Below are 16800 nucleotides of genomic sequence, written 5' to 3'. Positions count from 1 at the left end.
CTTCATCTGCTGCTCTGATCGGTCTCTGACCTTTTATACACACAAGAGGCATGTGCACTCGCATGGAAGCCCCGTCCGTTTGGCCCCGCCCACACACTCGCGGTGTGCACCGTCTTCCCGCCATTTACCCACTATGATGGACAGCTCACTCAAGGGACCCCTGCGCCCTTCGGCGCGATTGCATAGTAACACACACCTGGTCGCTGTAGACAACTCTCTGGCACTTTAGGCAGCTGTAGTGTAGTAAAAGCACTATACATCTACCCAACGAGGTAGCACTTACTGATTATCCAGTAGAAAGTACTCCAGTTGAGTAGAGGTATGGCACAAAACGGTGGCGTCTTCTTGAATAAATATGAAGGGCAGGGTTCATTCTGGCACGATGGTCCTGGCACAAAAATTAAACCTCAACCGGAGGCACTTACAGAGATCAATTAAGCATGTGCCCTAGTTGAAGCTTAAATTCAGTGACTCATTCATCAGCCCAAAAACAATCGTGAGCGTTGTCAAGGCTGGGCAGATGTGCCTTCTTCCCAAATATACCATCGAAAATCAGCTGTGATGCTGGACAGAGGCCTTTGCATCCTTGACTTTCACGAGCGCAATCCTCGTGCTGTTCCTGTGGCCAGGAGCTTCTGTATCTTCATCTGCTGCTCTGATCGGTCTCTGACCTTTTATACACACAAGAAGCATGTGCACTCGCATGGAAGCCCCGTCTGTTTGGCCCCGCCCACACACTCGCGGTGTGCACCGTCTTCCCGCCATTTACCCACTATGATGGACAGCTCACTCAAGGGACCCCTGCGCCCTTCGGCGCGATTGCATAGTAACACACACCTGGTCGCTGTAGACAACTCTCTGGCACTTTAGGCAGCTGTAGTGTAGTAAAAGCACTATACATCTACCCAACGAGGTAGCACTTACTGATTATCCAGTAGAAAGTACTCCAGTTGAGTAGAGGTATGGCACAAAACGGTGGCGTCTTCTTGAATAAATATGAAGGGCAGGGTTCATTCTGGCACGATGGTCCTGGCACAAAAATTAAACCTCAACCGGAGGCACTTACAGAGATCAATTAAGCATGTGCCCTAGTTGAAGTTTAAATTCAGTGACTCATTCATCAGCCCAAAAACAATCGTGAGCGTTGTCAAGGCTGGGCAGATGTGCCTTCTTCCCAAATATACCATCGAAAATCAGCTGTGATGCTGGACAGAGGCCTTTGCATCCTTGACTTTCACGAGCGCAATCCTCGTGCTGTTCCTGTGGCCAGGAGCTTCTGTATCTTCATCTGCTGCTCTGAACGGTCTCTGACCTTTTATACACACAAGAGGCATGTGCACTCGCATGGAAGCCCCGCCCCAAATCCGCGGATCCGCAAATCCGCAAAATCCGCGGATTTTGCCGATCCACGATCCGTAAATACGCAAATCCGCGAATCGTGGTCCGCAAAATCCGCCCATGCTTAGTCTGAGCCCATTCTCCGTTTTTCAGTTGTGTCCTCAGTATTCTCGGCATTATTGATTACTTTAATACTGGCTACCTTCTTTTTTGGAAATTGTAATTTTTTATTTGGATGAGCAGGTTCCTTGTCTTTGGACTTGACGTGCTCTTCCCTGTGTTCTGATCGTCCTCTTCTTTCCGATTTCTGTGAGGAAGTCTGAAAAGATTGAGAGGGACGTGTATCATTATCTTGATATCTATCAGGTTTCTTTATATTATCCCTATTTCTAAGGTTGTATTTTTTCACAGAGGGCTCCCTTTGGGGAGACTTGCGTCCTTGGTCCGGAGATCTTTCTCTCCGCCGAGGAGACCTTCCTCTGGTCTGGAATCTTTTTTCTTTAGGATTGGATTGTTTATTTCCTTCCCAGCTCTTTTTTTGTGTAGTTAATAGAGTATTTTTAATAAATATTTTTTCTGGACTTTCAATTAGTTGGGGTTTCACCGGTATTCCACCTAAACTATCTCTACCTAGTTCTTCATAGGATTTTTCTATAATTCTGGCAATTTCAGCTGGTTGGTCTGCTATATCTGTTTCTTTTAACCTTTGGCGGATCGCCACATTTGCTGCTTCTCCCTTTATGTTGGCTAATAATATAGCCGAGACCTGCTTGAAGTCTTTCAGTAATTTCATACCAAGAGTTAAAGCGGGTTCTGGACCATATTCATCTTGAATTTGTTTTAGCACATCTGGTATTACTGACATGGATGGTACACCATGTGTTTTTGTGTAGATGGAAGCAAAGACTGTACCCCAAGTGTCACAGTCCTCCACGTGTGGTGCGATTCCCATTGGAAGACAGATAGTCAGAATCCTGTGTTTTTCTACCGGGGTGGTGTCCGGAAACACCGCCTCTATTTGAGTGATTTTTTGTGCTAGCCAGAAAGGTATTTGTTCCCGTTTTGCGGGTACTTTACCTAGACAGGACTGTATGTTCTGTGGTGTAATTTTATTTGTGTTCCCCTGATGAGGGGTCAGCTGTGGAATTTTGATTGCTGGTTGGATTGTTGAAGTCCGCATTACATATTGGACTAATTGTCTATGTACTTTTATTAATTGTTTTAGTTGTACTAAAAGAGCTGCTGCAGACATTCCTTCGATGTCTGGATGTGGTGTGTATCCGGCTAGGACCGGCCACGTTGCTCCTGGTCTACCTAGTGGACCGAGCCTGGTGATGTGATTATTATGTTTTAGGGCGCCATTAAACAAGAGCAGGTGCTCTTGGAATTTGAGTGGTACTTCCACCTCCTCGAAAGGAATGTACTCATCAGGAGGTTCCTCTGTTTTGTAATAGTGGAAGACCTTTGTTACAGCATTAGCTGCTGGAAAGTTTATCCATGAATAGAATACCTCTGTCTGCCGATATTCGTGTGCCTCTATTACGAATATGACTGTGCCACCTCTAGGTGTCAGTCCATTTTCTATAAGTTTTAAAGTTACAGATTTCCTTTTGTTGACCGGGATGAGTATTATATCCGGGTCTGCTTCTTGCATAGTATTATCAGCTGCTACGAGTTCAGCTGCTATTCTAGCTGCCTCTCTTTCTCCTTCACTGTCTGACATTGTACTGTCCAGAAGGTTATTCCGTTTGTTTGCAGATCAGGTTTCTTATGGAAACAAAGATTAGATGCACAATATTTTGGAACAGTGTATCCTTCAACGTTGACTAAACCAAGAACCATACATAGGAGTCTCCTCCTGTGAGGTTTGGCGGATATGACCTTTCACCCACTCCAGACGTCTTTGGAGTATTATGGGAAAAAAGGGTTCTGTGTGAAAAAGCACGACTGAGTTACTCTAATGTCTTGCGTTAGTTTTATCGCCTATCCAAACGTTTGGGCGCCATGTAGTGTAGTTCCTATTATCCCAATAGGCTCTGCGCATTGGAATAATACCTTCAATAGTATAGACCTAGGACGGAGGTTAACTAGGTCTTCTACTGACGATATTAGACTTAAAGTTTTGGGTTTGCCAGCTAGCTCAGAGTTCACTAGAAACTTTCTCGAATAGGCAAGGAGGAGTTGAACCTCCCTGGATAGACAAGAAGGGATTTAGTTTCTGACAACCATAGAACATGACAACTTTGCTCTCCCCTAATCAAGAGTGTATCTCTAGAGTCGTGTGAAAACAAAAGACAACTTATTTTACTCAGTCAGTTCAGTGCATTCTTAGTTTCACCAGATTGTAGAGAAAAGGAAGAGACGGGCGTGTTCAATAAAAGATGGTATTTATTGATCAGTCTCTTTTCTCGTACAAGAGAAATGAATCGATATTATTGCAATACTTATGGTTAAGTAAAGTGCATACAATAAAAGCAGAATTATAAAATAATACTGTAAAAGCATTGATATTGTTTCTAAGCCATAAGATATTTAAAATGGATAAAATGGATACATACATATATACATTTGACTAATCGTACTCAACTGGTGCTTCTAACTACGCCTACCCCGGTGTACCTGACCTAAGCCTAATACGTGGGCGGGAGTAGATAAGTAGCAGTTTAAGTTAAGTTTGTTTTGCCAAGTGACTGACTCAAGAATTCTCTGCAAGGGGTTATTCAGTTCTGTACCTGAGATCTAGAATGGTTGAGGGCTGGTATCTCTCGTCTTTGGTCTTGATATTCCAGCTGCCTGCGAGGGCTGCTTGGAAGCGCCGGAGCTGGATTTCTCGGCAGGAGAAAGCAGCGTCTCGTTCTCACCGCGTCAGGAAGGCGGGGCAGCGCCAGTGGGGTCCGCTCTGTGCTGGCCTCTTCGGCAAGTCTCGCTGCTCCGATCTCGTCACCACCGCGTGTGTTTGCTTAAGGCAATGTCGGTAATATTTATACCTGTAAGGTGCCGAGATTGACGTAAGGATGGACGTAGATACGTCAATAAGGATGTCATACGACTGGTCGTTAGCACATTCTTTACTGAAGTTCTCGGTGAAATCAAAACAATGGCCACAGGGATTTTCCCAGGTTGTCATAGGTTTGATTTGTTTTGAGAACTCCGTATGCCTTATCAGGGGCTGAAGGAATAGTGCTTTCCTAATTAGATGGCAAGCGTTATGACCTAATCAGATAACGCGTTCCTGTGCCGTGGTGTGGCTTAATCAGATAACGTTTTTTGCACCTTGGGATGGCTGCTAGTTAATTATTAACCAGAACAGGGTCAGGAATAGGGGGATCGATACAGAACCTATAGGAATACATCACAATACGCGGCCGTCCAGCCGCGGAGTATGCACCACCCCGGTACCCTTGGGGTCACGAAAGTGAAGCAGCAGTCGTACTTGGAATCGAGGACGGGCCCACTTGTGGAGTCCATACAGGACTTGATTGTGTGCTTCCCGGACCACACTTCCCAGAATGCACAGTCTCATTTGAGCGTCCCATCGGTGGGTGTGCTATATATAAAAGGTGGAAGTGGGTCGGCGGTTGCGCACACCGCTTCCCTTAAAGCCCCTGAAGAGAAGCATATGGAGCTTCGAAACGCGTCGGGCAGATCCCGTACGGAGCGGCGTCTACGAGTGGATCCCCGTCCTCACCTATACATAAACCAAGCTGCTGTTCGCGTGCTACTGAAAGGTGGACACCTTCGAGCATTGATATATATATATATATATATATACAGCAACGCTCCCAAGAGTGCCACAAACCGCAACACCCTCTCAGAGAAGAACGGACACCTAGTCAGGTAGCGAGTGCAGCAGTGTCTTTTTTATTTATTTTCTCATGTGTAGCAGGAGTGCCACGATCCGGACGCGTTTCGGCGACCCTGTCGCCTTGCTCACCAGATTACAGACTGTTTGCCATCACAAACAAGATTTTTTTTAAAACGGCAAACCACCAATCAAAACACTAATTACCATGCCATGTGACCACAGCTTGTGCCTCATAGAAATAGATGACAGACTTCATCTAAGTGAGTCATCTACCAAAATTGACGAGTCTACATAATATTATCTGTACAAATACAAATATATATATCTTCCTAGGAATGTTCAAAAAACAATTAACCTGACCATTTTATATAAATAAATATATATAAATACACAGCCTATAACAGTACAAATACATGTTGATCTACCCATGTCATTAATATGCTAAAATCCTAAAATAAATTACAAATTATTTCAATAAAAAAAGCAATGAACATCTGGGCCTATTATTTGCATAATGCAATGGCGTGCCTCAATTAATAATATGGTCATCATGGACATGCCTATTCATAACATCTAACGTCGCCAATATGTCATGTGAGTGTACAATGATTGTCACTGGTTAAAATAGGAAAAAGTGCTGTTGTGCCAATAAAGTGCAATGTGTAAAAAATCTATATGTGCAAAATAATTTTTTTTAAAACAAGCTCCCCGGCCGGGGAATGTTGTGGGGGAAAGGACAGTCATAATAGGAACAGATTGTATCTCAGTTTTGATACAGGAATCGTCTACCGGAGTCAGGGAATAAAGTGACTTATGCAAGTTAATATCATGATGTGCAAAATTTGGGCATAGATAAATAAATAAATAAATAGGTCATATATTGATACAAAGAATTGGTGCCAGTAAAATCGGATAAAACCATAAATTCACAATAAATTCATGATAAAATCCACATTCAAAAAACACCACCCTTAGAAGACCTAAATATAAATACCACACACATCGTAGAAACATTTCAATAATATATAAATGTCACCAAGAGAACTCTAGTAAAGCCACTATTGCCACTGTCTAATATCCATTATCATAAATAGTGATGCAGGTCTTCGCAAATGTTGAGACCTCTCGGACTCTTGGTATCTAGTTCTAAAATGTACTTAGTCTCCAACTGCCTGAGGGACTTGTCTCTATCGCCACCCCTTTTATTTGCTGGCACACTGTCAATTACAAAATAGGTCAAGACATTGAGGTTACCTCCATGTTCTGCCTTGACGTGTCTTGCGACGGGATATGATGGATCTGAGTTGACAGTGGCCCTAAGGTGTTGGAGAATGCGAGCCTGCACAGGTAATTTGGTGCTCCCTACGTAACGGAGTCCGCACTTACAGGTTAAAACATACACCCCATACTCCGTCTGCAGTTAAAATTGCCTTTGATTTTGATCTCATTTTCCCTGAAAGCAGTTTGATATGTTCTAGTGTTAGCACCAAATTTGCAGGCTCTGCAACTACTGCACTTGTAAAAACCCTATTTGGAAGATAACCAACAGTCCTTGTTTACTATCTCTGGACTATTTTTGACTAAATCAGATCTCATGGAATGAGCTTTACGATAAGTGAAGTCAGGCTTTACGGGTAAGACTTCTCTCAACACTCCATCTGTCACGGCAATGGGCCATTGGGAATTAATGATTTTCCTGATTGCTTGTGACTGTTTGCTATACGTGGTGATAAATCTGCACGAGGCTTCCCCTGTAGGTTCTACTGATATATATATATATATATGAATAATGATCCGATCATTGGTAGTAGTTTCACTAAAAGACCCCACATTGCACATTCAGGAAGGCAAGGTCAATGAGGGGCCTTCTGGTAAAGAGTGAAGTATCCACAACTCCTGGCACCTGGCTAAAGCCTAACCCAGGTTTCAAACTATGCTCTAAATGCAAGGTCTGTGCCAATGGTAAGAACATGATGGAACTTGATACACCTTTCAGAAGAAAATAAGAGTGAGAAAGAGTTTGACTTGTAAAACTGATTACGCTGTTTATGCACTGTCCGGTCTGTGCCCCAAATGGTATGTAGGAAATATGATCCTACAGGTTCATAAATGTATTCTCTAATACTTACAAGCAATAACGAATGCAGACAACACTTATCCGTTAGCACTGCAATTTCAGAAAGTGCATGGAGGTGATCACAAGTTACTCTCATATAGTGTGATTGACTGTGTGCTGAAGAGACTGAGAGGTGGGTACAGAGAGAAAGAGCTTAGGAGATTCGAATCAAGATACATTCAAGAAATGGATTGCAAGAGCCACCAGGGTTGAATGTTGATGAAGAGCTCCATGTGCATTTGTGAACTCCCGTTTTTATTCCAAGTTGCTAGCTCTTGAAACACTTAGAGTAACTTTACATTTTCATGTTTTGTGTGCAAATGTGTTTTTTACAAGACCGCAAGCTTGAATGCATTGCAGCATAGGAAGTTATGTAGTGGCAGACATGCAGACAACTCTGCTTCTCCTGATTCAGTCCAGAGACTAGAAAGTTGCAGCAAATTTGCGGGTTTGATTTATGGTTTAACTTAATTAATTATAGAATCCAGTCATGGGAAAGAAGGTCTAATGCATTGAACATATTTGTGTTTGTGAAGATGGTTTCTTTTTGTGCCATTCCTTGATTAATGGAGATTGTATTGTAGAGTGTAGGAGCCCACAGGGGCAAAATGTGTAAAGAAATCCGAGATAGCAAATGGCCAAGCTGAATTGATGAACTGCCCAATTGGGCTATACACAGTGATCAGAAGGTAATACATTCTAAGATGGCGGCCAAATGTTGAATGAAATTCATACTGATGGCACAAAATGAAATGAATGTGACATTGTCATTAATTTATATGCAATAGTCTGAAAAACATTAAAATACACATATTATCGTGTTTGAGCATGGTAATCAATAATTTGTCACTGAAAATTATAAAAAGTTAGCCGTTACAAAATGGACCTGCTGGTAATCACAGTGAGTTTGTCTTTCCTCAGTGTTAATGTCATGTATCACCGAAGGTTTAAAATGGTGATTGCTGAAAATGGGACCAAGGTGCTTTGGGACACTGAAATGCGTTACTGCTATTCTTTTGTGTGAGGATCATTTAAAAACTGTAATTTCTACTGCGCCAGAGTGCTGTGCCGTTCTTGATTGAAAGAAAGCTGTCTTTTGGATATATATATATGTGTGTGTATATATATATATATATATATATATATATATACACACACACACACACACAGATTAAGATAATTTTTATTGAGGCTCTTCACAAACAGTCTTCAATGAACTGAACAATACATGAGTTCCTTGGAATGTTGGTTCAACACAAATATGTTGAGAAAATTAGCAGAGTACACAGGTGAATCAGAATGAGTCGCCATTCAAATATATATGTGTATAAACATGCTCATGCTCACTTTGGCATGGTCACTTCATTTCCCTAGCATACGCAGATAATTTATTCAGTTTCACTCACAGCCACCCTAATTCTGAACTGGTTTGTGACCAGGAGACTATAGATTGTCCTGTTGCCTTCGGTATGCTGTAGATCTAGAGGCAACAGGAGTGTGGCAGATTGGAAATCAACACAGGTATTTTCCCAAAACCAATTCAGATAGGAGTATTCAGAAGTATTTTGAATGCCTACGCTACACTCCACCTCCCCAGCACCTTGAGACCCTGATGAGTGAGTAGCTGCGCTTTCTAAACTTCGATTGAATGATTGATTGAATGCCAGGAAGTTGCTCCTGATACTTTCCCAAAGTGCTCAGTCAACGTCACATTGACGACAAATAATAAAAACATTTATAAGTGCGGGAAGCTGAACTACATGAGTATTCTATTATAAACTCTCACATACCCAAAACTTTCAACTCCATATTAGTAAAAAGTGCAAAGAGGGCAAAGTTGTTTCTAGTTACACTAACTGGTAATGAATATGACCTCAAGATTCCCATTTTATTACCATATTAGATGGTTTGTGGCCAATTCACAAAGGTATGAAAAAGTATATAAAAGAGTACTATAGCAGTAGGCTTTTATGCACTCTTACATACCTTTGTATATAGGTTTCTGTAGTTAAATATATGTCCCTTCTTCTGTTCCACTAGAGTGGTAAACTGCTTCCTGGAATTTGGGTAGAGTAAAGTACAGCAAACCCCTGTTGAGCACAGAAAAACCTGTAGCTATTGCTTGAAGAATACTATAAGTAAGTCAATGTGTTGCAAATATATTTACCTCTAGCAGATGAGTAGCTCGAATTTCATCTGCACTTTGCTTTTTCAGGATCTCTGTCAAGTTCTGGAATGAAATTAGATATGTTCCATAATGAGTAATAGGGAAAGCAAAAACCTTGTCTCAAATATGTTGTAGAGGTGCAAAACTAATCATAAAATACATGTGCAGCCTGACCCTGGCCTACACAATAATTTCTATATGTATATTTCTGTTTATATCAATGGTTTACATTGCACTGACCCTTCACATTGCAGTCACTTCCTTCTTCCTGAGAGTTGTTTGTGGTATGGCAGTCCTCAATGAGGCTGCCATCATGCTAGAGGCAAGGTGGGCATCAAGTAAGCATTGAAGTAAGAGCTTGAGTGGAGTCCTGAGCTGAGTTCTAAGAAGGGTCTGATCACTTTAGAATGGGGTGGTGGTTCTGTAGTCCTCTATGAAATGGCACATCTGCAATCCTCTGAATATATCGGCATTGCCTGATCTATGATTGGGGTACACCATATGCCAACTTCTAAAGGTATCAAGTGCTATAACCGGCAACCATAAAATGTCATTCTCCAAGCGGCTGGAAGCCTCTGTAGTCTTTTGGGTAATGAGGGAGGACTGTTGTATAGTCAGGCATGGTGGTCCGGCAGCTTCATAGTACAGCCTCAGCAACTTCTACATTTCCTTTTCCATGGATTCTGCTTTCATTATGCTCAATTATACAGAGTTAATAAGGAAATATTCACATATGCTTAAAACATATCTTTTAATGAGATTACAAGGTTACAATTCAAAAACTAAAACCCACAGTTTGCCACAAAACCTCAAGACCACTCCACAAACATACTGCTCATTTAATGTGAAACACTTTTGGAGAATTTAATAGAGACTCAATTATTTTTATTCTATTCATGATTGCATTGGACTAGGTCTGAAACAAGCATTTCGGATGTGTTCCTTCCCTAATGATCAGTTTATGAATGAATCCCAACTCACTTAAAATATATACATTCAGTGTATCAATGAATCCGAACTCACTTAAAATATATACATTGATTGATAATGGATCACTAAATGTTTAGATATTGATGGCACATCAGGTATCTCTGATCTGTTCAGTCTGGTTAGCCACATGCCTCCTGTAACACTGCAGTTCCAAACTACTTTCTCCATTTAATATGGGTAGAATATATTCAGTTTTGCCAAGGGTATCTGCTAAGAAAATGCAAGGCATTTTTATAAGGATGGTACAGCACATATATGAACAAACACTGACAAAATCAACAGGTCCGTGTTCTCTGCCAGTCTTATACCGTTGTCAATGCTTGTTTTGTCATTGTTTCTCTAATAAAATGTGTTGGATGAGCTGCAAGGCCCCACCAATATATTTGCTAAAAAACAAATAATGTTGAGCTCTCTGGAAGCACATATTGTTATAGTAGTCCCTGACACTGAACAATACTGCTTTGTGTCCGGGTGTGCGCCTTGTGAAATAGCAGTATATTGTCCCTCACAGTGAAGTTAGCCAATGGGCTGAAATTGGCTGACCTATTGCCCATGCTGTATGCTGTAGAGGATGGAAGAAAGTGTGAATGACACAATAGATCAATGAATGAAGAGGACTGATTGAAAGCCCCTGTAAGTATATTATATATATTTTTTGTAAAATCAAAAGGTTTTGGCTAACAGCAGAGCTAAAACATAGCCAGGCTGGTGACATATGTCATTACCAGCTATGTAAAGATGTGAATATCTCGGTCATGAATTTCATTGCGAAGTCGGAATCTGTTAAAGTGTTGGCTCATTCAGGGCTACCATTTTTGGTCCGAATTGTGTTATTTTCCAGGAGCCCTCTGTGACTGGCATAGGCATGCCATTGAAGTAGGTGTCTGTGATACCTACAAAGTGTGGGCGAGTTCACTAGTATAAAGTAGTACATGTTTCAAACATTAAAGCTAACTAGGAATGTATTTTTCTTTTTTCATTTGGCACTGCTAAAGGAGACAAATACATTGCTGAATAATGGGTTGTATAGAGAATACACTCCCAAAAAGCTAGAATGATGAATTAAGTTGCTGTACAATCACAGGAGTCTAGTCATCCATGACAGCCCTTTTAATGCTGGCATTCTGATTTACCCAAATTTCAAAACCGGAGATATGCAAAATAGGAATGTTACCCCTCACCCATAACGTCACTAGCTCGCAGGAACAAGGCCACTGGTGACTCCCTTCTCCTGCCCGTGGAATGACCGATGGCGACCCTATGCTAAGTGAAGGGTACGTCAGCCCAGGAGGACGGTTACCAAAAAATATAATTATGAACTGAAACAGGTGTGCAGCAGAGCAAGCATAAACAAACCGACACAGGGCTGCCGGTGGTCAGCACTGGTAGTTCTAAAAAGCAGGTGCTGAGAGGGGTTCCTTTCGGGCTCTCCATTTTTGCCCTCACCCTCAGAGTGAAAAAAAATCTTAACTCTGCAGCACTGCCACTCTTTACTCTCTTTGATATAACTTCGAAGAGGCTCGATGTAGGTCTTTCATAGTCTCAACATTTCAGAACTGACGCATTTACAATCTATACTACTATTATAAAGGAAGAACTTTGAACCTTTGAGGCGGGTAAACTCGGGAACCACAGCACCATTCCACACACCCGATACATTGTTGTAATTGTCAGGGTGTGCAGATGGACATAGGCTATATAAATTAAAAAAATATAAGTTATTGAAAACATTTTAGAGAAAAAAAAAAGTAGTCCCATGGAAGTAGCGCCGGCCGCGACGTGCGTGCTGACATCCGGAGCGCGGGGAGGAGCGGCGTCCAGGAGCACGAGGAGGAGCGGTGGACATGAGCTGGGGGAGGATCTGCGGACAGGCGGGGAGGAGCGGTGAGGAGCTGCGGACAGGCTGGGAGGAGCGGCGAGGAGCGGCGGACCGGTGAACTCAGGAGCGCGGGGAGGTGCGGCGGATGAGGTAAGGCTCCGGGGGACCCACGGGCAATGTCGGGGCCGGCGGGGGTCCTGAAGCCAAGGTCGGGACGGGCTGCTACTCCGGGGGACCCACGGACAATGTCGGGGCGGGCGGGGGCCCTCAAGCCTGATTGCTCCCGGACAAGGTCGAGACGGGCTGTTAGTATTATATACAACGAAGCCAGAGTTGTTGCTTATTTATCTTATGCAACTAACAACCATTGACAAAGCTAATAAATTAACAGTAAAATGTAAATTGATACTTGTATAGCGCACTACTCACCCGCAAGGGTCTCAAGGCGCTTGTACGAATACCGCTGTGGAACCCATCCTGGCTTTCCCTGTGACGTGTCCACTCCTGGGCACCCCCAAGGTGAAGGCCAGGCATCCTTAGCGTTGTGGGGGCCGTTGTGGAGATTAAGCAAGCTATTGCCCAGAGTTGCAGAGTGGGACTCCATGATTGGAATAGGCACCGAGGTGAGAATTATCAGGTCCATGGAATTTTTGAGCTCAAGACCCGCCGAGGCGGGGAATTGAACCCTGGTCCCGGGCTAGACCTCTGCATCAGGGTCTGCCGCTCTAACCATTGAGCCACACTTCTCCACGTCGGGTGGTACACTATGCTAAGCACAGGTTAATAGCTAAGGTATTTTAAGCCACGCCCATAATTACATCGGCCACGCCCCTTTGAGAGACCCTTCAAGCATTTTTATCCTACTTAAAGCCCTGTACCCAGAGCTTTAAGTGGGCCGGGTCTCACCGGGTCTGAGCACCGGCAGTTTTTTTAAGGAGGCCTCAAAACGGGTCTATATTGGGCTCTGTTTTGTGCCGTGGCACAGGAGGTCCGTTATTTTTTAGCGTTATAGGGGAAGGGAAATCCTTTAATGAGAGTCATTATCTCTCTGGATTTCTCTTCTCTTTTCGTAACTAAGGAGCAGCAACATTGTCGTGTTGTCACCAGGGCTTTATGTGGAAGCTTTTTCAATCTTATATACAAGCCACAGTTGCTGCTTATTTATCTTATGCAACTAACAACCATGACAAAGCCAATAGTCCTGACTTGTTGTAGGTATGATGTTACTTGTTGTATCATATATCTGGATGCAATGACAGAAACAACCAAATACCAGTCGGGCGGCACACTATGCTAAGCACAAACTTTTAGCTTACGTGTTTTTAAGCCACGCCCTTAATTGCATTGACCACGCACCCTTGAGGGACCCCCCCAGTTTTTTTTATCTCACTTAAAGCCCTGCCTGTACTTATGGATTCCAGAGGGCCTCATCAGAAGGAACGTGGAAGAACTGATCGATAGTGTACTGATGATGTCAGATTAGGTCTGTGAGTAAGGAACTCCAACAGGCCATAGAGAGCGAGGCAACATTAGCATCTAAGAGAGTAAAAACCTTGCCCCTGTGTCCCATACCACTGGGCAGCGTGGCACCAGCTGTGTAATACCGGTGACTGGCTACCTTCTGCAAAGGATCTTAGCGGTTCTACTGGAGCTCTTACTTCTCGCAGGAATGTGCAATCGTGAAAACATTACCGACCCTTACATAGAGAGGCAGTAGGACACATCAAACATTTCTTGAAGTCCGCCCATGTATTGATAGAGGTGGTTTGACAATGAGAACATAGCATAAATATAAAATAAAATAAAACAACACTGCGCTGACTAGAATGACTCTTAAAATGAAACGAAACATAAATATTACTTTCATTCGTGTTTCATCCCTGGAAGCTTGATCGCCCATTTCCTCCATTTTGATTTTGGTTACATCATGCATGGAACTAACTTCGTCCAGGTCTGTGGCAGTTTTCAAATATTGCTCTTCGTGTTTCTTAATGCTTTTCAACATACGGATGGTTTCTGCTTGAAGTTTCGCCTTTCTGACAACGCTGTCAAAGAAAGATAATCACAAAAGAGCAAACACGATTTTTAAACATGTGAGAGAAAACATGGAGAAGACATTATTACTTCTTTTGCACCATTACATTTGTTCTTGAATGCACATTCAGTAAGGAACTGCAGCAAAACTCGATAAGACAATGGTAATCATTCACTGCTGGAAAAGGACATTCTTTGCCCGAGTAACTCATAAACTAGAAGAAGCCAGGTACAAAAAGGGGCGGAGCTAAGAAGGGTGGAGTCGAGGGGTACAGAATCAATGACAGCCAGCTTCGGGTATCCCAACCCTATCCTGTGTTTTTACAAATTCCGTCCTCAAATGGAATGACAACAAGGAGAAATGCTACAGTAAAGCTATTCTGGATTTCTTTGTTGATCACAGACTGCTTTTTAAAATCACTGGGATTTAGGGCCTTGATTACAGAGTTCTGTTTGTATGCAAAGAGTCATGCTTTATTATACTGGTAAGGTAGCTTAGGTGGTTCTTGAACTTGTATTTCCTATTTTTGCGTTTTAGTGCTGGATTTACTGAAATTGAAGAACTGTTTTGCAGTGGATATGAAACCCCCCATCTTCCTATGACCTTCTGTGTTCTCTATATTTACCCAGGGCTGGTGGTTGGACTAATGCTTTTTCTGTAGGGGCTTGAATGTGATCTCATAGTCAGTCACAGGTTTAAGCGCCCGTAGAGCCTCTAAGCCTTTCATCCTTCCAAGGTTGATGATTTGGGTAACAATAAACCTCTGTTATTCTTCACCAAGATACCCATTGTGGGCGAATGAGTGCTTTACAGATATCTTATGTTACATTGTAGGATCCTGACCATTACTTATTCCATCTTTAGGTCAAGTCGAACTATCCTCATTCCACAGTCTTCCATCTAGAAAGGAAAGCTTTCAGAGCGAAAGCACTATTGTAGTTTATGATAGTTTTATTTTTTAATCAGGGAATCAAAAATCTCCACGTTAAATCCATTTAAAATAATCACGTTTGGCAGCCTAGTGTTGTCCAATCACAACAAAATGGATTGAAGCATCTCTTATATATATTGTTTAGCTTCTTGGTAGACAATGTAAATGGCATCGCATTAAATCCACATAATTCTTGTCAAATACTGTTCTCGATCATGTTTACCGTCTACAGGATGGTAATATTGAGAACACATCATCTTCTATAACCATGTACTATTTTATCCAATATTTTAATTTGAATGCCTTTCATCTTCCATCGCTTGAACTGAACTCATCTGAAGTAATCACTTGACATGGTTAATGTTGACTATAACTAAGTCTGACAAGACAGTAAACAGAGGCACGAGGATGTACATTTTTCATTGAAGATTAAAATAATTGTTGAAGGTTAAAGATAAGTTATAGTTAGGAAAACTTTATTTATGTTTGCTGATTCAAATCCAACTAAACTTTCCAAACATTAGACATTCTAAAGTCATAGTTATATTTTTAATTGATCATTTATGCACCACTTTCAAATCAATATGTCATACTTGTAACTCACATGTATACTTATGCACCACCTTATAATTCAAATAACTTGTGCACCTACGTCCACAGTCTTCTCACCTCACTCGCCACACTACATTAACTATAATTTTCCCCTTATCCATGCACTACCTATACCCTTGATTTTAGACCTGTCATCCTTAGGGCGGTCTTTCCCCAGACTTTTTTCCTTTTTATCTCCTGTTTTTGTTAATTCTTTTTGTTGTGCTTAGGACTCCAAGCACTTTATTACTAATAACCAGTGATAAAGTACATGTGCTTTCCCCCTAAACATCGTGAGATTGGTGTATACCTGATTGCCATATTTAATTTACTTGTAAGTTCCTTATAAAGTGGTATACCACATACCCAGGGACTGTAAGTTAAATGCTACTGGTGGGCTGCAGCACTGATTGTGCCACCCATCGAAGTAGCCTTTCAAACCTGTCTCAGGCCTGCCACTGCCGTGGCTGTGTGTGTAGTTTACTGCCACATCGACTTGGCAATTTTAGCTTTTTACTGTAATGATTTTAACTAATCGAACGGTTAATAAGAAATCAATCAATCAAATCACATCGACTTGGCATTTAAAACTACTTGCGAAGCCTCAAAGTTCTCTTTTCACTACATGTAAGGGAGGCCCTAAGCAATCCTAAGGGCAGGGTGCCATGTAAGTAAAAGGTTGGTAGGGCATATGTGTTTAATCTTTACATGTCCTGGTAGTGACAAAAACCAACATTCGTTTTTCACTACTGTAAAGTCTGTCCCTCTCATAGGTTAGCATTGTGAATTTCTTAATACACTTTTAATTTGTAATTCCTAATCAGAGAGAAGGAACTTTTTCATGTTTCATATGCTTGGAAAGGTAATGATAAACCCTCCTTACTGGTGAAGTTGGATTTAACTTACTGTTTTAGAAATTTCACTTTTAGAAAGTGGACATTTCTTTGAACTTATTATTCTATGTGCCTAAAAGCCTGTCTTCAATACATGCCTGGGGTGGGTAACAGC

General features: G+C 41.9%; 1 protein-coding gene across 3 annotated transcripts in view; it reads right to left on the bottom strand.

The window, feature by feature from the left end:
- Nucleotides 1–16800, bottom strand: part of CCDC178 (coiled-coil domain containing 178) — a 1259352-nt gene that overhangs the window by 797765 nt on the left and 444787 nt on the right. For all 3 annotated transcript variants that reach the window (XM_078685673.1, XM_078685671.1, XM_078685672.1), the window contains exons 13-14: nt 14097–14280; nt 9427–9489 (exon numbers count right to left, since the gene is read on the bottom strand). In XM_078685673.1, the coding sequence (XP_078541799.1) occupies nt 9427–9489; nt 14097–14280 (247 nt within the window). The remainder of the gene's footprint in view (nt 1–9426; nt 9490–14096; nt 14281–16800) is intronic.

This window comes from Lissotriton helveticus, chromosome 4_1, assembly GCF_964261635.1.
Source record: "Lissotriton helveticus chromosome 4_1, aLisHel1.1, whole genome shotgun sequence".
Classification (NCBI taxonomy): domain Eukaryota; kingdom Metazoa; phylum Chordata; class Amphibia; order Caudata; family Salamandridae; genus Lissotriton; species Lissotriton helveticus.
Note: the sequence above shows the minus strand (reverse complement) of the source record. Positions and strands in the feature narration are given on the sequence as shown.